This window comes from Bos indicus, chromosome 17 (genome assembly GCF_029378745.1).
Source record: "Bos indicus isolate NIAB-ARS_2022 breed Sahiwal x Tharparkar chromosome 17, NIAB-ARS_B.indTharparkar_mat_pri_1.0, whole genome shotgun sequence".
NCBI classification, from domain to species: domain Eukaryota; kingdom Metazoa; phylum Chordata; class Mammalia; order Artiodactyla; family Bovidae; genus Bos; species Bos indicus.
The window spans coordinates 64,225,428-64,249,230 of record NC_091776.1 but is presented as its reverse complement, the minus strand read 5'-3'; the positions used below and the strand labels follow the sequence as shown (position 1 = coordinate 64,249,230).

At 53.3% G+C, this 23,803-nt stretch overlaps 1 protein-coding gene and 1 non-coding gene across 5 annotated transcripts in view; both read right to left on the bottom strand.

The window, feature by feature from the left end:
• Positions 1-2,631: 2,631 nt before the first annotated feature.
• TRNAG-CCC (transfer RNA glycine (anticodon CCC)) lies at positions 2,632-2,705 on the bottom strand. The gene has a single exon. It is a non-coding gene; the product is annotated as a tRNA-Gly (tRNA).
• A 5,681-nt stretch (positions 2,706-8,386) lies between these two features.
• Positions 8,387-23,803, bottom strand: part of SSH1 (slingshot protein phosphatase 1) — a 55,991-nt gene continuing 40,574 nt past the window's right edge. For all 4 annotated transcript variants that reach the window (XM_019977065.2, XM_070769727.1, XM_070769726.1 and 1 more), the window contains 5 exons: positions 22,493-22,539; positions 20,546-20,692; positions 18,821-19,021; positions 16,006-16,549; positions 8,387-14,441 (listed from right to left, as the gene is read on the bottom strand). In XM_019977065.2, coding sequence (XP_019832624.2) covers positions 13,239-14,441; positions 16,006-16,549; positions 18,821-19,021; positions 20,546-20,692; positions 22,493-22,539 — 2,142 coding nt within the window. In that variant the 3' untranslated portion in view covers positions 8,387-13,238. The remainder of the gene's footprint in view (positions 14,442-16,005; positions 16,550-18,820; positions 19,022-20,545; positions 20,693-22,492; positions 22,540-23,803) is intronic.

Sequence of the window (23,803 nt, the reverse complement as noted above, 5' to 3'; positions counted from 1 at the left end):
GCTGAGCCTCAGTCTCCTCATTTGTAAAATCATAGCTTTTTCAGGATTTATTGAGAAAACGAGTAAGGCCCTCAACGAGGGAGGCTATTCCTGTTGACACTGTGCTCCATTCCACCTCTCCCCATCAACTCAGCCCAGGAGACCCCCTGTCTGTCCACTCAGAGGCCCAGCCCTGTTGTTTGTTTGGGGTTGTGCAGGGAGAATGGCTAAAGCCACAGCTGAAACCAGCAAGATATAGTCTCTGTGACCTTGGACAAGACACTGGCCCTCTCTGGGTCTCAGCTTCTCCATCTATGGAAGACAAGAGCTGTACTATAAAAAATGAGAGACAGCTGTGCCAGTGCACCTGTGACGTGCCAGCCGTGTGCTCCACGCTTCACCTGCATCCCAGCAACCCTAGGGGGCTTGCCAGCAGCAGCAGCAGCCGCATTGTACAGGAAGAGGGGCTCAGAGAGGTGGGGTGATGTGTCCACAGGCACACAGCCAGGAGTAGGGGTGCTGGGCTTGAAGCCCCCCACTTTCCTGTCTGAGGAGCTTGGGCCCCTGGGAAAGCAGGGCTAACTCTGGAGGGGCTTCGTCTTGCCCTCCTTCCCAGTGCCCACTGGGAGGTGCACCCTGGAGGAGCAGCCACCACCCTGCCTCCACCAGGCTCAGCACAAAGCAGGGGCAGAGCTGGTGCTCCGACTCCAGCTCATCGGAAATGAGATGGAAAAACACAGGAGAGTTGGCCTGGGAGGGGAGGGTGCTCAGGAGCCAGCGCTGGCTCTCTGGGGCTGCATCTCAAACAGCTGAAACAAGATTCCATTCCTTTGAGCGTGTGAGGACCTACTGTGTGCCTGGCACTGAGCGGGGCCAGAGGGTGGGTGGAAGAGTTAGGAACCGTCCCCGCCCCCAGAGAGCTCACGCTCCATCACACGAGCCCCCCAAAGCATCACTTACATAGGATGCTCACCGTGTCCCTTCACTCTCACCACCCTGAAGCTATGGGTGCTGGCATCACCCCCAAGGAATGTGTCTGGAAAATGAAGCCCAGAGAAGGAAAGTGATTTGTCCAAGGTCACACAGCTAGTCTGTGTTGGAGCTTGACATTGGGCCTGAATTGTCTCTCTATAGGGCTGTTTACTGAGCATCTACCATTAATACGTGTAGTCATGGTAGGCCATCTCCAACTCTCCCCCTAGAAGGAAACAAGCTCAGAGAGGTTAGGTAACTGGTCAAGGTCACACAGCCAGGAAGTGGCAGAGGAATGAATCAAACTCAGGCCTGATTCTCCCAAACTTCTCCTGGCCCAAGTGGGGAAAAGAGAACAGCTCCACCATTCACTCGTTTAATTGTTTATTCATTCAACAAATGTTTATTGAGCACCTCCTCTGTCAGGTACAGGGACAGGGTGGACCACAAAAACTTGAGCCAGCCTCTGTCCTCAGGGGGTTCATGGTCTTTTTTAATATTTATTTTATTTTGGCTGCACCAGGTCTTGGCTGTGGCATGCAGGATCTTTAGTGGTGGCATGTGGGATCAGTTCCTGGAGAGCGTGCTCAGTCACTCAGTTGTGTCCAACTCTGCAACCCCATGGACAGGTTCCTCTGTCCATGGGATTATCCTGGCAAGAATACTGGAGTGGGTGGCCATTTCCTCCTCCAGTTCTATGACCAAGGATCGAACCGGGCCCCCTGCATTGGGAGCATGGAGTCTTAGCCACTGGACAGCCGGGGAAGTTCCAGGATCCTGGTCTTGAGCGTGCCCATGGGGTGCTGGGACAGAACAGCCATTTCTTCTAGAATTGGGGCGGGAGGAGGGGCTGCTGGGGATGGCTTCCTGGAGTTGACTCTGGAATTGTCTACCTTCTGGCTGGGCCACCTGGCCCCAAAGTCATTTACCTTCTGAGTCTCATCTGAAAAACGGTGATAACAAAGTCCACCTTGTCCAGTATGGCTCAAGAAATGTCACTGTTATTACTAGTATTATAGTCTCAACCAAGCCCCCACAGCAGGGCACAGCAAGTGGGCAGAGGAAAGGGGTGTGAGCCACCAGTGTCTAGGCCTTGGGGAGAGGCAGAGAGTGCCAGCATCCTGAGAACGTGGCCACAAACCTGTGAAACGAATCCCCAAAGGCCTCAGACCTGGGGTGGCTGCAGAGAGCCTAGGGCCGGGTCTGTGGCCTTGGCTGGACCCCTGGGGCCTCCAGCAGGAATGCGGTCAGGGCTGGGGCCTGTGATCAGAGGGGTGGAAGGGAGCCTGCAAGGCGTTCAGGAAGCAGCAAAGGGTGGGGGTGTGAGAGGGTGGAGGAATCTGGGCTTGGGGCACTAAGGCTGGCATAACTTGGGTTCAGATCCCACTGGGCACCTCTAGGCCTCAGTTTCCTCCTCTAGAAAATGTGTTCCTGACACCTGCATGGCAAGATGGAATCAGATCATGCCAACAAATTGTTTTATTTAACAGACACGTGTATAGTGTGTGCTGTGGGTCAGGTGCCGCTCCATGGACCTTCTGCCCGGGTATTTTTAAGTATACCTGTTTTATTTCTTTGGCTGTGCCAGGTCTTAGTTGTGGCATGCAGGATCTGCGTTGCTACCTGCAGGATCTTCTTGTTTCGGCAGGAAGACTCTTAGTTGCGGCATGTGGGATCTAGTTCCCTGAGCAGGGATCGAACCCTGGGCCCCCTGCATTGGGAGTGCAAAGTCTTAGCCACTGGACCACCAGGGAAAAGTCCCTGCCGGTGTATTTTTAATGAGAGGTACGTGCTCCTACACCACGAGGGCAGTGGCTACATCATGTGATGGTGCTACAACGACCGGGTTTTACTTTCAAATCAGGAAAAGCAGTAACAGCCAGGAAAGTGAATTCCATTTCGGGAGCAGACCGGGACCTGGGAGGCTGGCTGTGGGCTGGACCAGGACGAGAATTCAGGACAGCCCGGTCCCTGCCAGGGCTGCTCTCCAGGAAGAGAACTGGAAACCCTTCTCTAAGGGAAATCGGCCTGTCCTGGAAAGCCAACTTGCGTGCGTGCGTGCGTGCGTGCGTCTGCACATGGGTGTGAGTCTGTGCGTGCATGTGTGTCGGTGTGTGCGTCTGCACATGGGTGTGAGTCTGTGCGTGCGTGTGTGTCGGTGTGTGCGTTTGCACATGGATGTGAGTCTGTGCGTGCGTGTGTGTCGGGGTGGGGGTGGCGGGGGGACGTCCCGGCCCTCACCCTCCGCGGCCTCGCTGCCAGCCGCCAACCCCACCGTCTGTTGTGGCAGATGTTTGGCTGTGCCATGGCAACGCCGGAACAGGATGTACCTCTGGATTGCAGCAGGGACAAGCCCAAGCTCACAGGCCGCCCACACCGTTCCCCTCCCCAAAGGCCTGCTGCGGAGAAGAACCGCTTGGGTCCAGGTTGGGGACAAATGGTGCTTGTGTCGGGAGGGAGGCAGAGATGGTATCCTCCGTGGGGTCAGCGGTGGGGAGGGGAGGGGAGGAGGAGGAAGACATACGTGTGCACAGCCCAGCAGAGGCCCTCCTCTGGGAGCTCGCAGCGGCTTCCCTCTGCCCAACAGAGGATGCTAAGGAAACAGTGTGGGAAGAGGAGCTGCCGTCAACAGGGCTGGTCTGCGGGCGGCTGATCGCTGTCTTTCCCACGATTACAGTGGCTCCTCACGGAGGGAGGGCTTTGTGCCAGGACATGTGCTCAGTACTTCGTCTAGCAAATATCTACCTTCACAGGTCTCTGCTGTGTGCCGATGACACAGCGCACATCTTTGTGGCAGCCCTATGAGGTCATCCCTGTTCTTCAAATGAGGAAAAGGGGGCACGGAGAGGTGAAAGCCAGCGCTCTGGGTCACAGAGTGGGTGAATTAGGGGGCAAGACCTCGGGCTGTCTTGCTCCCAAGCCCTTGATTAAGTGTGGTGACGCTGCCAGGACTGGCCACATCCTCTGCGGGGCCCAGTGGGAAATGAAAAGGCCTGGCCCTCGTTAAAGAATTAAAGACGGCGAGAGCATCAGACCAGACCAGTCGCGGGGCCCTTGTAAGTGCAGGGTTCTATGCAGCTGCCCAGGAAGCCAGGCCCCAAGGGCTCGGAGGGTGGGCACAAGTGGCTTGGAGAAGCATACAGACCAGGATAGTGAGCCCCAGCCTGGCCCCTCTGAGCTGCAGTGATCTGAGTGTGATCTCTGCTCCAGGCAGCCCATGTTTCCCCATCAGAGGGGAGAAAGGACCACCCACCCTGCCCAAATGCTGTGCTGAATTCCCTAGAACCAGAAGCCTGGGAGATTGGAGGCCAAATCTTAGCTCAGTGCTAAAGTTCCTCTGTCCTTGGGGATTCTCCAGGCAAGAATACTGGAGTAGGTTGCTATGCCCTCCTCCAGGGGATCTTCCCAACCCAGAGATCAAACCCAGGTCTCCCACACTGTAGGCAGATTCTTTACTGTCTGAGCCACCAAGGAAGCCCATGAATACTGGAGAGAGTAGCCTATTCCTTCTCCAGGGAATCTTCCAGACCCAGGAATTGAACCAGGGTCTCCTGCATTGCAGGTGGATTCTTGACCAGGCTGAGCTACCAGGGAAGCCCATTGTTTTATGAAATCTTTACATTTTCCTTTTAAAGTATGAAAGTAACAACAATCCTATTGGAGAGATTCTGGGATTGATAAAGGGAGGGGAAAACGCCTACCTGGACTCCTAACCGCCTAGCCCCACTGCCATTGGTAGGTTGTGTATTTTCTTCCTGACTTTCACAGGCGGGCTTTCTCTCAGGACCCCCGGAGTGAAACAGAGGCTCCTCTCTGCCTCACTCAGGCAGGAGCACATGAATGGGGGAGAATGACTGAATGGATGGATGTTTCAAAGGAGTCTGGTCTGGATGACCTTTCAGATTCTTCTGGACTCTAACTAAACTCCGGATTCGTTGAGGGGAAGAGGGGGGTGGGCAGGGTGGGGTGGGGGGGAGGGGCCCAGTCCAATGAGCCAAGCCCAGTGTGCTGGGGCCCCGAGGTGGTCGATTCTGGGCCCAGTCCTGCAAGGATGTAGTTTAGGCAGTTGTGAGTGCCCCCAAGCTTTCCCAGCTGTGGGGTGTGTGTGTGTGTTGGTTTAGGCAGTCGTGGGTGTCCCCAAGCTTTCCCAGCCATGGTGAGTGACACTTGGCACTCATTTTCACAGCATATTTCATTCATTTACGCTCATTTGATACTGAGTGCTTGTTATGCACTGGGCTTCCCCAGTGGCTCAGCGGTAAAGAATCCGCCAACAATACAGGAGATGCAGGTTCCGTCCCTGGGTTGGGAAGATCCCCTGGAGGAGGGCATGGCAACCTGCTCCAGTATTCTTGCCTGGAGAATCCCCATGGACAGAGGAGCCTGGCAGTTGCAAAGAGTCTGCCCATGGGGTTGCAAAGAGTCGGACACAACTGAAGCACGTACTATGTACAAAGCCCACGAGGGGCTGGCTCTTTTGGAGAGAAGATGCGGAGGTAGAAAGTGTAAGAATTTGGAGTCAGGTACCCTGAGCTTCTGTCCCTTCCTGGCTGTGTGGCCTTAATCCGGGTGACCTAACCTCTCTGGAGCTTCCACCTCTTCATTTGCAAAACAGTCACCTCTACCGTGAGGATCGTCTCAGTAACAGACATGAAACATCTGCACCCACATGCTGGGTGCACTTGACTTCCTTCTCCCCTCCCGCCAGTGCCAGCAGTAGCAGCCACTGACTCAGCAAGTGGCGTGCCAGCAGAGAAGAGGTTTGCATACATTCTCAGCTAATTCTTAAATTATTGGCCCCACGAGGTCGGTAGCACTGTCCTTCACCTGTTGTGAGATCCAATTTCAAAACCAGAGGGAGCTCTGTGCCTCCAGCTGCCTGTGGGAGAATCTGTCTCTTAGCATCCAATTCCCAAGCATCCTTTCCTGTGCTAGGGCTTCTGCTGACACTTCACTTGCAGAAACAGTTAACAACAGCAAAGAGGAATTTGGGGCTGACACCGGACCCTTTGCCAGAATACTTCAGGGTGTGTAAGCAGCTTCCCTTTAAAGGTCAAATACAGAGAATTCAATCTGGGGGCGAGAAACACACCTTGTACCACCAGCCAAGGTAGCCTTTGAAGTGGGTCAGATTTCCCCGGGGCTGGAGGCTTCATTTCTGACTTGATGTTTTCCTGCTGGTACCTACAGGGAGATTAGATGCTGCTTCAAGTTTGCTGCTTTCTACTTCTGCGGTGGGGGAACAGCTCTGGGAGGGTTTTGGGTGAAGGAACAGTAGTACCTCCTGGCTTCACCCCCTTTTAGAGGTCACTGTGGCCAAATGACTTACACCCTGCAGGCCTGATTCTTCCACTAAAAACTGAGAGTAACATCAAAGGGCCTTTAGAGGGTTCCACGGGGTTCATTAAAGTGCTGGGTGCGTGGAAGTCTCAGGAATATAGTTCTGCTTCCTCATGTGAGGGCATAGGGGTGGGTGGATGGCCTGTCCTGGGCAGGGCTGACTTGATGCACTGCTGCCAGACACCTTTGGACAGGGTTTCCCTTTGATGCAGTGAATCCTTCTGAAATTCTGGGAACTCCTCCACGCTCTGCCTCCTGGAGCTTCTTGAGGTCTATCCAGGAAGGGCTTCCACGAGCATGCAGCTGCTCCCCTGCCTGCCCACAGCCCCTGGAGGCGAGATCTGGGGCCCCACGCAACCTCAGGCTTGCTACTCTGAGGACAAGATCAGGTTGTCAGTCACAGGAAGGTTCTCCGGGGACCTGAGTGAACAGAGTATCTGGTGATCTGAGAACACCCACATTCTGGAAGGGCCATGTGGAAGGGTGGGTGTTGTCTGCAGAAAACATGTGTGGAATGTAATTATAACTGGTGGAGGGAAAACCTACTCAACTGCACCGCATTCCTATTGCAATAGTTTTCTAGACGTGGCCATCACAATTCCCAGGGAATCCACGGGAATCGCAAGGAGTGCTGGACCCCCTGCTCCGGCTCAGATTCACCTTGGGAGCCTGAATAGAATGTGTTAGGGGTCTCCACCTTGCCTAGGAGTGTCCTGAATCATGACCCTCGTGGTTCAGTTCCAAAAACCTCATATAGAGGGGCTACATTACAGCTTGATGAGACCAGTCAGCAGTCACCCCACTCACCTTCTGCTTTAATTTTCTACTGAATAAGCATTTCCTAACCATGATTTGGACTTCCTAGGTGGCTCAGTGGTAAAGAATCTGCCTGCCAATGCAGGAGAGGTGAGTACAATCCCTGGGTCAGGAAGATCCCCTGGAGGAGACAATGGCAACACACTCCAGTATTCTTGCCTGGAGAATCCCATGGACAAGTCATGCAGGCTACAGTCCATGGGGTCAGAGTCAGACAACTGAGTGACTGAGCACAGCAACCACAATCTGGCTTCAAGTGCAGATGTTCCTAGAACGACTCAATGTGCTAATCGGCAAATGAGAGTAATCTGGTCGGGTTGATGCTTATAGTACTTTTTTTTTTAATTTTTAAATTTTACAATATTCATTATCTATTTTTGCTGATGGCACGTAGGACTTGAGTTACCCAGGGATCCAACCAGTGTCCCCTGCATTGAAAGGTGGATTCTTAACCACTAGATTGCCAGGGAAGTTCCCATTGATGGTTATAATTCTGATTGTAAAGTGGAAAACTTGCATCCTGTTTATCCACCCATCTCCTGTGAGTACAGGGCAGGAGTGGAGTAAGTCTAGATGAACCAAATGGAGTGTGTACTGCTTCTGGACCCACAGGCTCTGGAATTTCGTAGTCCTGTCAAGGCACTAGTGGCAGGAGGATGACACTCATGTGACCTGCCCGTGGGACGGGCAGCTATGGCACCAAAGACAGCGAAGAGGAATTATGAGCGCCGTTTGCCCTGCCAGATGCACAGAACCCCAGGAAGGCAGGGTTTTCCTTTGGCAGCAGCCTGGCTTGGCTCAGACACCATGGGAGGAGAGCCCCCAGAGCTCTATCTGCAGTGAACTGTGGCCTGAGCTCGGCCTAAGCCTTTGCTGTGTCTGGTGACTGGGGTCCCCTGGGGTTCCTGTCTTGGCTGTTAGCCATGATGAGCCCCCTCCACCCCATCCCCTCTTGTGTGTGAGCAGTTAAGGTGGTGAATTTCTCCAGCACACCCCTCAAGTTCAAGTCCCACCCAAGGTGGGGACAGACAGGACAGGTTTTTTTGGGATACAAGTGACCACCTTGTATACCAAAAGTTGGCCCGCTCTTTCTTACTGGCAAAATCAGGAAGAAAAAAAAGACGATTCCTGCAGCAGCTGACCTTTCTCCTGGTTCTTTCTCTGGTCTCACTTGTCCAGCTGTTTAGCACGGGGCCAGAAGACAGCTGTGTCCCGACTTTCCTGGCCAGGGCTGGAGGGGCTGCTGCTTTGTTTTTTGTGCACAAGTTCAGAGGTCATCGACCATTTATAAAGAAAGTTTATTTTCCTCACAAGAAGCACACAGACTATATACAGTACACACCAACAGAAGTAAAAAAAAAAAAAAAAAAGTGCATTATGCATCTTCTACTGCAAATTCACAGTACAAAAGATACTGCCTTTTAAATAGATAATGTAAAAAAACCAAGAAGAAAAACAATATATAATAAAAAAAATCATTGATATCGTAACCCAACACACTGGCACCCACTGGCAGCTTCTGGAAACCAAAGGGCAGGCCGTCTTGGGGGGAGGGGAGCTCCTGACTGGAGGGAGATCTGTACTTGCATTTTGTTGCAAAGAGCTCAGGACACCAAAAGAGAGGAAAACGGGGTGGGGGAGACAAGATGGTAAGAAAAACTCTACTGAACAGGAGAACAGCTGTGTGATGGGGAGGGTAGAGGAGACGGGCAGGGCTGTGGTCCAGAGGGGGCCAGAGCTGGCTGGCCTACCAATCCTGGCTTTTCTTCGTTTACTACGGGCCCTCGGCTGAAACAGCGCCTGCCTCGCCCATAGGGACCGCCAGCCAGTGCTGTTTCTAGCGATGCCCCTGGCCTGGCTGTGGGCAGGCTGCCCAGCAGATCAGCCCAAGTATGGGGCAGGCAAATTCCAGCCCCAGCGCCAACCACCGCAGACAAGGCAAAGTACCCAATCACAGAAGGCGAAAGCGGAACGGCTGCCCATAAATACACAGTATTTGTAAACTATTATTAAGGCACTCGATTGTAAAACAATAATTACAGTGTTGAAGAGGAGGCAGGGAGAGGCCATCTCCTTGAACGGTGTGGCTGACAGAGGGACAGTGGAGGATGGGGGTCTGGCTTTAAAGGGTCCCGCTAGGAGAATGACACCAGCCGGGGCCAGGGGGGTCTACTACAGGACAAAAAAATGAGGCGGTCACGTCCAGATCCACCGCACGGTGTCGCTCCAGACCATTCAAGGTGACCCACTCCACAGCTTGGGTGACAGGCGTGTGTGTGGATGAGGGAAGGGGAACGCACGTGATGCTCTCGTTTAACTGACAGATGTATAGACTCAAATATATGTATCTGTGCAGAACGATCTCACACACACAGGTATGCATCTGCAGAAAGAAAGTGAAGTCACTCAGTCGTGTCCGACTCCTTGCGACCCCATGGACTGTAGCCTACCAGGCTCCTCCGTCCATGGGATTTACCAGGCAAGAATACTGGAGTGGGTTGCCATTTCCTTCTCCAGAGCAGATGACAAAAAGACCAAGTAGCTGAACACGGGGATCCGTGAGGACCTTCGTCTGGCCAAGATGCTGGGGTAGGACAGGAGCAGGTGAACCTGCACCGTGCTGGCTGGACGTCCCAATCTCCCACCACCTGGCTCCCCTGCCGGAGGGACCCAGAGGGACTCGCTGCCCGCGCGCGTCCAGGGAAGCCCTGCTGGATGGCAAGCCAGAACAGTGTTTCCAGGCGGCAGACAGTGCGCTGGTCTTCTAACACCTTGGGTGAGATTCTGCACATGACCTCGACTAGATGCCAGCACTTCCTCTCACTAAGGAGCAGGGGCCCCCCTGGGATGGGGCCTGAGTGCAGGGCTGACATACAGGGTTGTCCTGATGTTAATTCTATGGCTGTTCTGGCTCCACCCTAGGTATCCATCCTCTGGGCTTATCCAGGAGGGAAAATGCTTAGAAAGGGCTGGAATGCTTTCTTAGCTGGAAAGGGTGGGATGGATGGAGCACAAGGGGACTGGACAGAGTAGACTCCTGCCCAATGGAATGGGTGGCCCCACCCAGCAGAGAGCTGTTTGGCAGCCTGGAGGTTGGCACGGGTGCCTGCACTGAGACCAAGGAGGCAGGGGAGACTGGGGGCAAGAACCCTGTTCTCAAGACATTCATGCAGTGATGCACGCTGCCACGAGACAAAGATACGGAAATCGGCAAGGTCAAGTGCCAACTAGAGGGCAGCACTGTATCCCCTCTCTCTGTGACCAGTTCCCCGCTTTGACTCAACAAAACTCAATGAGAAGACCTCTGTGTGTCAATGCGAGAGAGAGATCTAGACAAGCTGAATCTCCTGCTGGCATGCCACGCGAATGAGAGGGAAAATGGTGGGGAGGTGGAGGAGGAAGAGGAAACACAGCTGAATTTATGGGGTACCAAGCTGATTCAGCATTCCATGAAGATAGCTGGTCACCAAAATCCATGACTTTCACAGCATAAACCTCTGCCGCCCACATTCAGAATTTCCCCCATCCGCTAAGTGTACAGACAAAGCATTGGTCAAGAAGCTTATGGTGCAAGGTTTCTTTTCGGAGACCACTAATGCATCTGTCTTTGTCGAGATGCCCCCAAGCCTGGTAGAACACTCTGGTCTTATTAGCTAACATTTAAAATAGTAATCCATATTGGTCTCTATGCCACTGATCTGGGAGAAAAACCTTCATTCTCTTCTCCAGGCTAGAATGTTACCCATCAAGAAGGCTTTGCTTTGTTCTGATGGTGGGGACCTGGGCCCTAGTTTCATTAACAGACAAACTTCTGACAATGAATGGATAACTCTGCCAAAAGCCAAAGACCCTCTCATCTTTGTAATCCTCTTCCCATCCTTTACCTGGATAAAAAAAATCTATGGCTTTCAAAATGAAGGTCTTCAAGAATATATCATACCCAGGCATGGTTAAAAGAAAAAAAAAAAAAAAAAAAATCCAACATAAGCCTGTCATCATCAAATCTACAGGATTCTTTTGATACAAAAATTGACCCACCACACGAAATGCAATTTGGCAAAACACTGAACCTGATACGTTTTTTATGAGACTATGCTCTTGTGTTGGCTGAGAGAGGCAGAGACCCATCTGGGTTTTCTGGAATAAGTGGATCATATTAGGTGATTTCAATTGATAGTGGTGGGGAAACAAATTCCTATTAGGTGAAATAACATATACTTAAAAAGATAAAAAAAAAAAAAAGGTCAGGGAGAAAAAATTTCTGGAGAGAGGGTTTTTTGCAAAAGCTCTACCCACGAGTTGAAACATGGACTGGCCTTGGGTTGCTCTGAGAGGCCCAGTTTGGACCAACATAAGATGGAGACTCAATTACCCACTTCTGGAATTCGGCTGGCCCTTGAAGGATGTCTAGTTTCACTGAAATAATCCGGTGGACCCATCTGAGGGCAAGCTGCAACTGTGGGAAAGCTTCAGCCAGTAGGGGTCCCCCGATGCCCAGGGGACAGACACTGGGGTGGGCTGGCAAGGACTGGGTCGGGAGGAGGGCAGGGTTTGGCCTGAGGTGACAAAAGAGGCGGGGAGGCCTTCTAACTCCCCGGAGTTTCTTCCCCAAGGGCCTGGGCAAGCCCTGGGTTTTCAAGTAAAACCAGGGCTCAGGAAAGGTTTTCTATAAAGGGCCTGATTATAAAGTATCTTCAGTTTTGCAGGCTACATGGTCTCTGTTGCCTGTTTGGTAATTTTTGGCTAACCCTTTGAAAATATGAAAAAAAAAAAAAAACAACAACCCATCTTAGCTCATGGGGCAACACACCCCAGCCATGGTTGGCTGACCCCTGCATGAAATCTAACCAACCTCTTTTCTCTCTCCAAAATGTTTTAACACCCTGTCTTGCCTGCTGACATCAGAGGAGTCCCTCTACTCAAGATCCTGAGGGGCTACCCCTGGAGCCGGGCGGGACCTCAAGCCTTCCCGGCCTGCTGGGAAGAGCCATGGAGAAGCAGGAAGCAGCGTTCTCACCGCAGGAAGGGGCGACTTGTAAACATCTGAGCAGCTTCCCACCAGTCCCGCTTCTCGGAGAAGCTGCTGCCGAGCTGTTCCTCGAGTGACTGAGCATCTCTCACTGCTGAGCTCTCCCTTTCCTCCCCAGACTTGAGTACGTGTGACCTAATGAACCTGAGTGTCGAAGCTCCAGTGGGGTGACCCATGTCTCCGAACCCCTTCCCCAGCCCTGCCAGATGCTCAAGCGCCTTCAAAATCCTCGTAGGACCTTGTGGCCTTCTGCAGCAGGTGAGACTCAACGATAACTTTGTGGGTCCTTCTCCCCGGATGGGGGGGACGAGGACCACACACATGCACTTTGCCCCTGCCTCCGCCAGGGCTGGCCAGACCCGCATCACTCAGCTGTGACAACACACCAGCACCGGGAAGTCAAAGCTCAGAGGACCTCCACACGCCCCGGGGTCGGTCTGACGACGGTGTCTGTGCCTTCCTGTCGCTTTAAGTAGCGGTGTTTGGTGCGGGCAACTTTAAAAGTCTTGACGCTTTTGGGGGAGGGGGGCGTGGGTCCTGACAGCAACAACAGAAAAGTTCTCTTTAGGAAAAAAAAAACCTTTTCTGACACAGCATTTTCCCCTGGAACAAGCCTTGGTCATTACTGGATTTTTAAAAATAAAAAACGTGCACAGCAGGATTAGAGGTAGGAATTCTAGTGCCATCCACGGGTTTCCCCACGAGGGCCCGCATGAGCGAAGATGAGCCCCTGCGGTGCCGACGCGACACCACGGCCATTCGTTTGCAGGTTGTGCATGGAGCGGTTTTTGATGCGTGCACATCTCCGTATAAATGCTCTTCTTAAAACACAAGTCTTCTTGGAAACACTCACTTTGGGGTCAGAGTCTACTGGCCGACAGCTGCTGGTTCTCACAGGCCACGAACACCCAGGCTCCCCTCTCTCTTCTTGTGCTGTATGTTCGGCAATTTTGTTGCTTCTTCTCCCCTCTGCAAAGAGGCGGGGAGGAAAAACGAGGATAACGCCAATTGCTTAAGGGACATCCAGACGCAGGGGCGGACCAGAAACCCACAGGGAGGCTAAGGGAGGGATCGCACAAGTCCAAACGCAGCCAGAGGTGGGTCAGCTTTTGCCCGGCCACGGAGGGCTCTTCAAGTTTTCCGGGGCAGATTTCCCTGATGGTTTCGAGGTGGCGGCCGGACTCCTGGCAGCCGGTGGGGGCTCGTGCAAGAGGGAAGACTCGCTCAACCTGGCGTCCTGGGAGTCGGCCGCGCTGGACACGTCGGCCTCGCTGGACAGGTCCTCGGTCGAGAGGTTGAGGCTGCCGAGCTTGGCCAGGGAGTGGGAGCGCTTGAGCGGGGACGAGACGGTGAGGCCCGCCAGCCGGAGCCGGGTCTCGATCTCCTGCGTGCGCTGCTTCACCAGCCCCGGCTTCCCGCGGACGCTGTGGATGCTGTCGCTGCTCGAGCTCCGCGTCAGGTTGGAGCTCATGGAGGACGAGGTGGGGGTGTAGCAGATGGTCTTCAGGAAGTCTCTGGAGAAGTGACTGGCGTGGTCCGGGCGGCATAGGAAGGGCGGGGGGCTCTTCAGCGGGGCTCCCTCCAGCAGAGAGGGGCCGGGCTCGGGCTTCTCGGGGCCCGGGGCTTGGCCTGGCAGAGGCAAGTCCTGGTTCTCCTCGGGGATGGCGGCCGGGCCGTCCCGGCACAGGGCCCCTGGCTCGGCGGGCGTGCCCTTCAGCCTCTCCAGCTCTTTGGTGTGCTTGCGGACCAGGCCCGCCTTCTGCAGCTGGATGATGGACTCCTGGTGCTGCATCAAGTAGCTGTTGCTCGTGGGTTTCTCGGCCTCTTTACTGAACAGGAGCCGCAGGTCCTTGGCCGGCTTCGGATCTTTCTTGGGTGACAAGTCTTCCTTCGCTGCTTCCGAGCCGGGAGGGTTCTTATCACAGTGAGAATTCTTCACGAGGAGGGACTTTGGCAGGGCTTTGTGAGTCTCTCTGGAAGGTTCCGGAAGGCTGGCTGGGGGCTCCGGGGCAGCCCCGGCCCCTGGGCCACTGGTGTCTGGCCTCCTTGAGCCTGTTGGTGGTAGGAAGAGGGCAGTATTGGTTGGGCCAGAGGCCAGTTTTTCCAAAGCTCGGGACCTGCCGGCCACAGGGGAAGACGTGAGTTGGGGCAGGAAGGTGGGCTGGGTGCAGATGGCGGCAGCACCGGGGTTCTTGCATCGCTCCCCGAAGGCCTCGGGGGTCCCGCCGGCTGCAGGGTACATGCAGTCAGCACAGGATTTGTAGGAAGGCTTCACTTTGTTAAGGATCCCGAAGATCGCGTCATGCTGAAAGGGGCAAGAACATGGTGAGGATGCAGTACAAGCTGAAGACGGAAAAACACAAGGAGGGTGGTGGGCAGTGCTCTCCCTTCAGCTGGTGTTGGGACAGAGAGCTCTCAGAACCGGAACCTGCTCGACTGTGACTGATGCAGGTTCAGAGATGAGTTAGAGATACTCAACTTCCTGGAAGCTATGAACCCATGATCCTGGACAAATCCCTGGCTACACAGCCAGGAGTGGGACCTCCAAGGGCCTCCCTTCTCACCTTCTCAACCCCTGCCTCTGCCACCTGCACCAAATGACCCTTTCCAGTGCCCCGATTTCGCCTGGAAACCAGGGTGACTTTGCCCTCAGAGGATCGTTGCTGTTGCTGTGTCACCCAGTCATGTCTTGACTCTTTTGTGACCCCACCAAGCTCCTCTGTCCATGAGATTTCCCTGTCCATGAGGCAGGCATACTGGAGTGGGTTGCCATTTCCTTCTCCAGAGGATCTTCCCGAACCAGCAAAGAAGTGTCTCCTGCACTGGCAGGTGGATTCTTTACCACTGAGCCACCAGGGAAGCCCTCAGAGCATCGTGCGAATTAGTGAAATAACATTTCTGGCACAGTAACTGGGTTTCCATTTCAGAAAGGGCCTGGAGTCTGCAGCCTGGTGACGACCCTGCACGTCTTGCACAACAGAGCGTGGCTCCGAGAAACCATCACCCGACTGTGTTCTTCGCAGAGAGGTGGCGAAGAGCAAAGACGGCTTGGGAATGACGCTAATACAGACCCGAACACGGGTGCCTGCGGCCTCGACGAGGGAACCAGCCGGAGGTGGGTTTCATACACCAACGGGGTCTGTAAGGCTATGTAAGATGGTGCTGCGGGATTGCTATCCATTTTCCCAAGGTGGCAGGGGACTGCGGTCCTGATATACACGCAAGCACTTGTGATGGGAACGACAGACTGGGGATTTGATTTGTTTCCACCTGATGTCAAGAGCCGACTCACTGGAAACAACCCTGAGGCTGGCAAAGATTGAAGGCAGGAGGAGAAGGGGGCGACAGGGGATGAGATAGGGCTGGATGGCATCACTGACTCGATGGACACGAGTCTGAATAACCTCCAGGAGATGGTGATGGACAGGGAAGCCTGGCATGCTGCAGTCCATGGGGTCGCAAAGAGTCGGACACCACTGAGCAACTGAACAACAATCTGGGGTATGGGAAAGCGTACGGGGGTGAGATGAAACAGCCACACACTGGTAAAGATCAAAGCCGGGTAACAATTTCTATGTCTTACATTTTACGTAAGAAAAAAAGATTTAGAAGCCTTGCCTGACACAGCAACGGGGCAGCGGGGTCAAGGGAGCGGTGTGCAGACATTCCTTGGGGCCTCTGGTCCTCCCATGTCTACCCTCCACAAGGGCCTGCAGAACCTCTCGGAAATCCACCCAGGGGCTGCATGAGGGGGCTGCCCCCAGGCGGAATGGAAGTAGCAGGCACGCCCCCCCCCACGCCCACCTCGAGGTCGTCCGGGCAGCTCCTCTTGCTGACGCCCCCCCCCCACCCCCGCCCCCCACGCCCACCTCGAGGTCGTCCGGGCAGCTCCTCTTGCTGTTGTTGTTATTTAGGTTTTCCCGGTTGAGCAGGTTATCGAGCTGGGCTGCCGGCTGCCTCCACCTCCGGGCTCCCAGGGCCTCCTCCCTTTCCATCTCCTCCGCCTGCGGCTCAAGCTCTGGTTTCTTCGTCACTTCCCTCTCGCAGAGTCCCGGACCTTCTGGGGGGTGTCTGGCTGGCTGGGACACCTCTGCCAGCTGAGCAGCTTCCTCCAGCAGAGCGTCCCTCTCCAGATCCTCCAGGTGGACGGGGCCGCCCGTCTCGTCGCCTGGGGCCCGCAGCAGGGGGTCTGAGAGTCGCCGGAAACAGCAGGGCAGAGCAGCGCCCCCCAGGGCCCCGCTGCCCGGGAACTCAGGCAACGGGGCGGTGGCGTCCAAGCAGGGCGGCGGGGCTTCCGGGGTGCTGTCCAGGGTCTCTGGCTGGAAGTCCCCGGGCCCCACGGGGTCGTCCACAGGCTGCTGGAGGCAGCTGTCATCGGTCTGCTGGCGCCACAGCTTGTTGTGCCGCTGTTTGCTGGGGGAAGGAGGGAGGAGGAAGGTGAGCCGAGGCCAGTGCCCAGAGGGTCCTTGGAAGGGGCTGGTGGGGCAGGGGGGGGCAGCCCAAGGCTTGGGTGTACGCCAGGGGCTCACCTGGGTGAAGCCTCTCTGGGATCATTTATTCCCATGACATTCAAGGGTGACGGCAAAGGCCCTGGGACCCAAGCCATCGTGGCTCCCACAGGAGCGATCTGTGGATGGCCACGTAAACAGCTTTGTCACGTGATGAGGATGTTGCAGACACGGGGGTCTGGACCTGAAATCCCATCACGGCCCCAGTGCCCCAGCTCACTGTGTTGAACCTGGTCACACCCCTGATGCTCAGTCTCTGTTCCCCCATCAGTCAAATAAGAAACTGTATCTTTTCCTACTGCCTATGTAGGGAAATAAAGCAGATGAAAGCAGAGAGTTGGTAAGAAATTACACACATTCATGTGACCATGTGAACACGTGATGCACCTGAATAAAATTGGGAAGACGCCAGAAAATCGGAAATATTTGTGTAGGTCAGAGAGATTACAGGTCAGTTTTTTTTAAAGTCTTATAGCACTATAGTATTATTTTTATATAACGATTTTTAAACATAAAGGGTTAAAAAAAAATAAGAGGCTCATAATGAAATAAGGTCAATGAGTCACCTCCGTGAGTCTTAAGAGACTCACCGCCGTCACGGGGCTGAGGGTTAAGAGATATAAACGTAAAAGGCTGTGCAAACTATGGGCTTGCTCTTGTTTTCGGCTGTCTGCTCTGCGTGCGTGGGCCAGGCCAGGCCCGGCAGGCCCTCAGATGGGGCTGCGATCCAAGGTCAAAACGCTGTGCTGCTGTGAACCTGGCCTGGAGAGCCCTGGCTGGGCTTCAGACCGATGATGGCAGCAAGTGACTGAAGGGCTAAAGGAGCTGATGTGTCCATCCGCTCCCCCTCTGCCCTGCCTGCACATCTGTCCAGCTGCTCTCCGGCTGACAGTGAAGGAGTCCAGAGACGTCCAGAGCTATTCTCCAGACCCCTGGTTGCTTCCTCAGATGTGGCCAAGAAGCTGGTGGACTTAGCCTGCGGCCTCCCCATGGCACCGAGCAGAAACAGCTGTCAGGGAGGCCTTGGGCAGACAGCAGAAAGGAACAGGGAGAGTGAGTGGATCCACCTGGGTCACTGGGGACCGCCCCCCGTGGGGGCAGGATCACCCTGCATGGGATCCCCAGAGGCCGACAGGCCTGGGGAATGCCCCGCCTCCCTGGGCCGCCCTCTGGCTGTGTGACATGGGATAGGCGGGATCCTCTGTCCTTTGCAGACCTTTCTCGTGGCGGGGTAGGTAGGTAGGTAGGTGGGTGGTGGTGGTGGTTGGAGAATTGAAAAGCAGCTGCATCACCACTGACCACGAGATGGCCTACTAAAGCATCTGGATGGTGCTCGTGGGAACTTTACAACCCTGTGAGGGTAGTGAAAATCGCTCAGTCGTGTCTGATTCTTTACAATCCCATGGGCTGTAGCCTGCCAGGCTCCTCTGTCCATATGGCTTCTCCATGCAAGAATACTGGAGTGGGTGGCCGTTCCCTTCTTCAGAAGATCTTTTGAATCCAGGTCTCGTGCATTGCAGGTGGACTCTTTACCATCTGAGCCACCAGGGAAGCCCAAGAATACTGGAGTGGGTAGTCTATCCCTTCTCCAGGGGCTCTTCCTGACCTAGGAATTGAACCAGGGTCTCCTGCATTGCAGGCGGATTCTTTACAAGCTGAGCCACCAGGGAAGAGGAGGAGGAGGGGCAGGGGGAATGGGATCAATTCTTAACTCAGGAGAGGAGACTGTGACCAGGGCAGATGGATAAGACAGGCCTGAGCTGCCAGCTTGGTGGTGGCAGGCCTGGGTCTGCCCCTGTGGTCCCTGGAGCTGCCCTGCGTTGAAACCTGGCACGGGGCTGGGCACAGAGCAGATGCTTAGGAAACGGGGCAGCCCCGGGCCGAGCCGCACGTGGGAGTCCCGCCTTGGATCAGAAGCCGTGCCCTGCTCCCTCCAGCCGCAGAACAGCTTTCTGTGCGTGCCAACACAATCAACACAGATCCCTCCTGGAAACCGCTAATCAAACCCCAAACAATAGCTGTTTTGCTCAGACGGGCTCCCCTCCACCCCTCCAACCCCGAGGCAGGATTTCTGGCTGTGGAAGCCAACCCTGGACCGGACAGGAGCACAGCTGGGCAGCAGGGCTCACGGAGCTCGGCTTTGCTGGTCGGTTCTTCCCAGCTCATGGTCACCCACCTGGCGTCCAGGATGCCTTCATACTCAGACAGCTGCCTCATAAAGCCCGCGTTGGGGCGCGTGATGCTGCGTTTCTGCTTCACGTAGTTGTAGGCTTTCTCCAGAGTCCAGCCGAACTCCTTCATCGCGTAGGCTATGACCGTGGAAGCCGAGCGGCTGACACCCATCTTGCAGTGGACTAGGCACTTGGAGTGGTTCCTCCTGCGGTGGCGGGGGCAGGGGGAGAGGGCACGAGCTGGTGCAACTGCATTCTCTCAGGCTCCATGAGACAGGTATTTTTAAAACAAAAAACCCCGAGGTTATCTCATTGCCCAAACCCTCCACGGTCCTGAGGGTTAGGTAGCAGGTGTCCACAGACCCTCAGAAGGAAATAACTTGGCTGCCATCGATTAGCACATAATGGAAAGTCGAGACAGAGCTCTCTGGCTGGGCCCAAGTTTGGCAGGGAGAGAGCTCCTGAATTAGGCCATCTCCAGCAAAGAAGCAGGAGTCTTCCCAGGTTGGCTAGGACGGGACGGGAGACCAGAGCCCCTTGGGCAGGAAGCAACCAGGCAGCAGCGAAAGGGGTTATCTGCAGAGCAGATGGAGACAAGCAGTGGGTTACTGCAGAAAAATGGGGTCAGCAGACAGAAAGCTCCAGGGCCCCGGGACAGAGAGCGCCTTTGCAGACAGGAAAGTCAAGGAGCCACCAGAGAAAGAAGCCAAAGGAAACAGATGGGCCGATAGGCTTTTTCTAAGGAGACGGTATGGGTCCAGGCAGGCAGATTTAACAGACACGGCAAGGCCAGGAACACTATTGCTCTAGCTGCCGCTGCTCCAAAAAGGTGAGGGGGAACAGGCTGAGGGGGGCGGGAGTGGGCACAGGCTGGGGAGGCCACACCTGTGAGGGTTTATTTGTACAGGAGGTAGGCGCCAGCCTGCCTGTTTACATTAGAAGCAGCCCACCTGTCAGGTAGGGACAGGCTCACTTCCTTTACCCCAGGCTTGAAATTCGTCCTCAGATTTCAGTTTGTTTTTTTTTGGACTGCTGAAGTCTATGCCCCAGGAACCCAGGGAAACTAAGATTTGGTCCCACATCACAGAGCTTTGAGTTGGAGGGGTGCAAAGCAGAAGGGGTGGGGGTGTCTCTTGATAGCGTCTCAAAAGAGTTGTTTCCTGCTGGTCCTACTTCAGGGAGACAGATGTTCCTTGGGAGGGTAAGGTGAGGACAAGACAGGCTGACGCTGGAGACAGGCTTGACGGCACTGGGGGATGGGTGACCCCATCCTACGTGAACGGGAGTCCAGCAAACTCAGGTGGAGGCGGCCACGGCTCCAGGAACTTGCTCGAGTAGATGTCTGGGCAGATTCCTCCGGGGTAGGAGGAGGAATGCCCGCATGCCCCCCTCCCCTCCTCCAGCTCAGCAACTCCCCACAGGCAGAGCGCCTGAGAGTGTGCACTTGATACAGAAGCCGTGCCCGGAGCCAGAGCTGATGATGAAATGGGGGTCCAATGGTGCGGCAGGTGGGAGAGGAGGTGCTCATCTGGGGCCCCGGAGAAGATGAACGACTTGGCCCTACCGGTGCCTGGGGTCCTGTGCTCTACAACCGGAGGATCGTGACGCGCCGCTGGCTCCTCGAGCCAGGAGGTCGCTGTGTCTGGGGTCCCCATTAATGTCTGCCCACCCCGTGGCTGCCAGTCAGCTTCTTTCCCACCCTGGTTTCTCTGGCTTCTTCGCCCACTTACTTTGCTTTGTTTATAAAATGGTACGCCTCGTTCCAGTGGGCGAGGAGGTCTGTGGTCTCTTCATCATAGACTCGGATGTTATGGTACGCAAATAAGCCAGGGAAAAAATTATCTATTTCTCTAGTGACGTTTAAAATATAGTCAACACTGCAATGAGAAAAAAAAAGATAAAGAACGTATTTGGAGAATCAGAACGAGGATTGACAAAAAAGAGTAATAAAAAATTGCGCATGTAAAATTAGATAGTCAACGGGAATTTGCTGTCTGGCTCAGGAAACTCAAACAGGGGCTCTGTATCAACCAAGGGGGGTGGGATGGGGAGGGAGATGGGAGGGAGGTTCAAAAGGGAGGGGATATATGTATACCTATCGCTGATTCATGTTGACGTTTCACAGAAAACAACAGAATTCTGTAAAGCAATTATCCTTCAAAAGAAATAATTAAAAAAAAGACAACACAAAAGGAAAAAATCCTGTGCAGAGAGAACATTAAATACACATTTATAAAAGATCTGTGTTTTCATGGCAGAGTTTCATAGTGGGGTTTTTTTGTTTGTTTGTTTGTTTTGAAAGTGAAAGTCTGTCGTTAAGTCATCTCCGATTCACTACAACTCCCTGAACTGCCTGCCAGGCTCCTATGTCTGTGGGATTCTCCAGGCAAAAATACTGGAGTGGGTTGCCATTCTGGTATCTTTTAAATGCCCTCTGTATGATAAGAATATATTATATTTATGATAAAAAACAAATTTCTGCATTAAAAAACTTATAAAAAGAAAGTTTCATTCAAAGCATTGTCAAGCAATATTAATTCTAGAAATTCATCATATATATTACTTAAACAGATTTTTTAAGTCTCTTAAAGCTTCAAAATTCATAACTATTATGAGTATACAGAGGCTTAAAAAAAAACCCCAGTGTCTCCACTTTTAAGTAGTTAAGCTGAATATATCCATCCATTATTTATGCCCTTGGGAACTGCCTTAAATCCTTTTTCAAACAAGACAGGCTATAAATAAATAAATAGTCTGGAGGGTTTGCTAACCCAGTTAACCCAGGCTCTATAGTTCTCTACTTAATACTCACATTCCTGGAAGACCAAAATAATTTCAGGAGTTTGAAAACACCTCAAATAGATCTCATAAGAGAATACTTATAAATGCTTTAGAAAAAAAAAGAGAAAAACCTTTAAAATCATTTATTTATTCCCAGCAAGATAAAGCATAGACAGGATCACCCTCCACTTCAAGATCCCTTTCTGTTGAAAGAACACATCTTAACCAGTAGCTCTGAAGATATATTTTAAGATTTGTTTAGTCTTAACTTTTAAATGCAGTAATTCAAGAATGCCATCATGTCAGACACACAGGATGGTGATTTTGTGGCTGTGCTGTTTTTTAAAAAGATGTCCAGACATTTGTTCTTAATGGTCTAGATTTATACATTTTTTTATTCCTGCTGCTGAGTGTTTCTCAGACTGAGGCATATGTTTCTGGCCAACATTGAGTACCTAACTGCGGGTGTCAGGCTCAAAAGCACCACCTCAGATAGAACCGGGAGTGGTCCGGGGACCACTGCTGACTGGCTCACAGGTACCGTGATGCTCAGCATCCCTGCCGGGCGGTGGGGCAGTGGAGGCGGCTCGTGGCCCTCCCAGCATCCAGCATGCCCTGTACAGTTCGCGGGTGGCTCAGAACCGTCCTCCCTGACACCCACGTTTCCAAACCCCAGTAACACCTAAAGCCCCTGAATCATTCAAGGAGGTGGCATTCTGAAGCACATCTGGTTTAGCTGTGCCAATCCAGCAAGCCAGTGGCCGCCGTGGAGACAGGTGCAGGCAGTCCCAGGCGGGCGGGTGGGCAGCAGCAGGGCTCGGCCTTGACGGGATGGCTGAGCTGAGGGTTTCTAAGCTGCCTGGAAGGACGAGGGAAGACAAGGGGAGCAGACTCACCCTGAGCCCTGCAGTTCCTCCAGGTTGGATGCATTCCATTCAGAGCCCTGGGGGACAGATCACACAGACCCCCATGAGTGTTGCACGTCAGCTCAGGGCTGCCTGCGGGATGCGCGGTGCGCACCAGCCCTGATGGTGGTGCAGAATCTCGACAGCCCCTGGCCTCAGAGGAAGCCCACTGAAGGAGGCCAGTATCAAGGCAGGTTCCCTGAGAATTCGAGGCATCGTCGGGGAGAAGGGCAGGTCGAGGAAACCCTGCCCCCTCCCCTTCACCACTCCTTTTCCTAGGTCTCCGGCAGGGTCCTGGGCACTAGAAGCAGTGACCTCTGACCTCCCAGGCAGGAGAGGGCACTTCTACATGCCACTCACTGCAGGCAGCAATGGGTTTACCTTTTCTGGGAAGTATTTGGCAATGTTAAAAAAGTTCCCACTCTCTGACCTAGAAATTCCACTTATAAAAGGCTACCCCGAGGAAACACCCAGAATTCACATAGGAATATGCGTGCAGGGATATTTATGGTTATTTATAACAACACATCAGTGGAAACCACCCCCGGGTTCAACAGGAAGAAATCAGTAACACAAATGATGATGGGTCCGTGTGAAATAAATCCTACTTTTGCAGGGTATTTAACGACACAAGGAAAGGCCACATAGTGAAAAAGGGTTTTCTAAAGCAGGAATCAAAACTACAGAATCAACTAGTATGGTTCCTTTCCTTTTCTTTCTCTTTCTTTTTTAAGAAGTTATAAATGCATTAAAAAAAAAAAAAAAAAACCACCCAGAAGACAGAAAAACAAACATTCCAGAGTATTAACAGTGACTGCCTCCAGATTAGTGAAATTGAGAATGCTTTTTCTTCCTTAGACTTGTACTTCCTGGTAGGGATGCAGTCACGCAGTTGTGTCCGACTCTGCGACCCCCTGGACTGTACCTGACGGGCTCCTCTGTGCGTGGGATTTCCCACCAAGGATTCTGGAGTGGACTGCCGCTCCAGGGGCTCTTCCCAAGCCAGGGGTCAAACCCACAGCCCCTGCACTGCAGGTAGCCTCTTTACTGCTGAGCCATCAGGGAAGCCCTTCATATTTCCTAACCCTCTATATCATGTTTTTGTTTTTCTTTCCAGCTACTCTGTGCAGCACACAGGATCTTAGCTCCATAACCTGGGACTGAACCCAAGGTCCCTGCATTGGGAGCTCAGACTTCCCTGGACCGTCAGGGAAGTCACACACGTTGGTAACTTCATATTTTAAAAATGGTTTTTTTACAAAAACAAACCCTCCATTTCCAAGGAAGCAAAGAAAAAAAAAA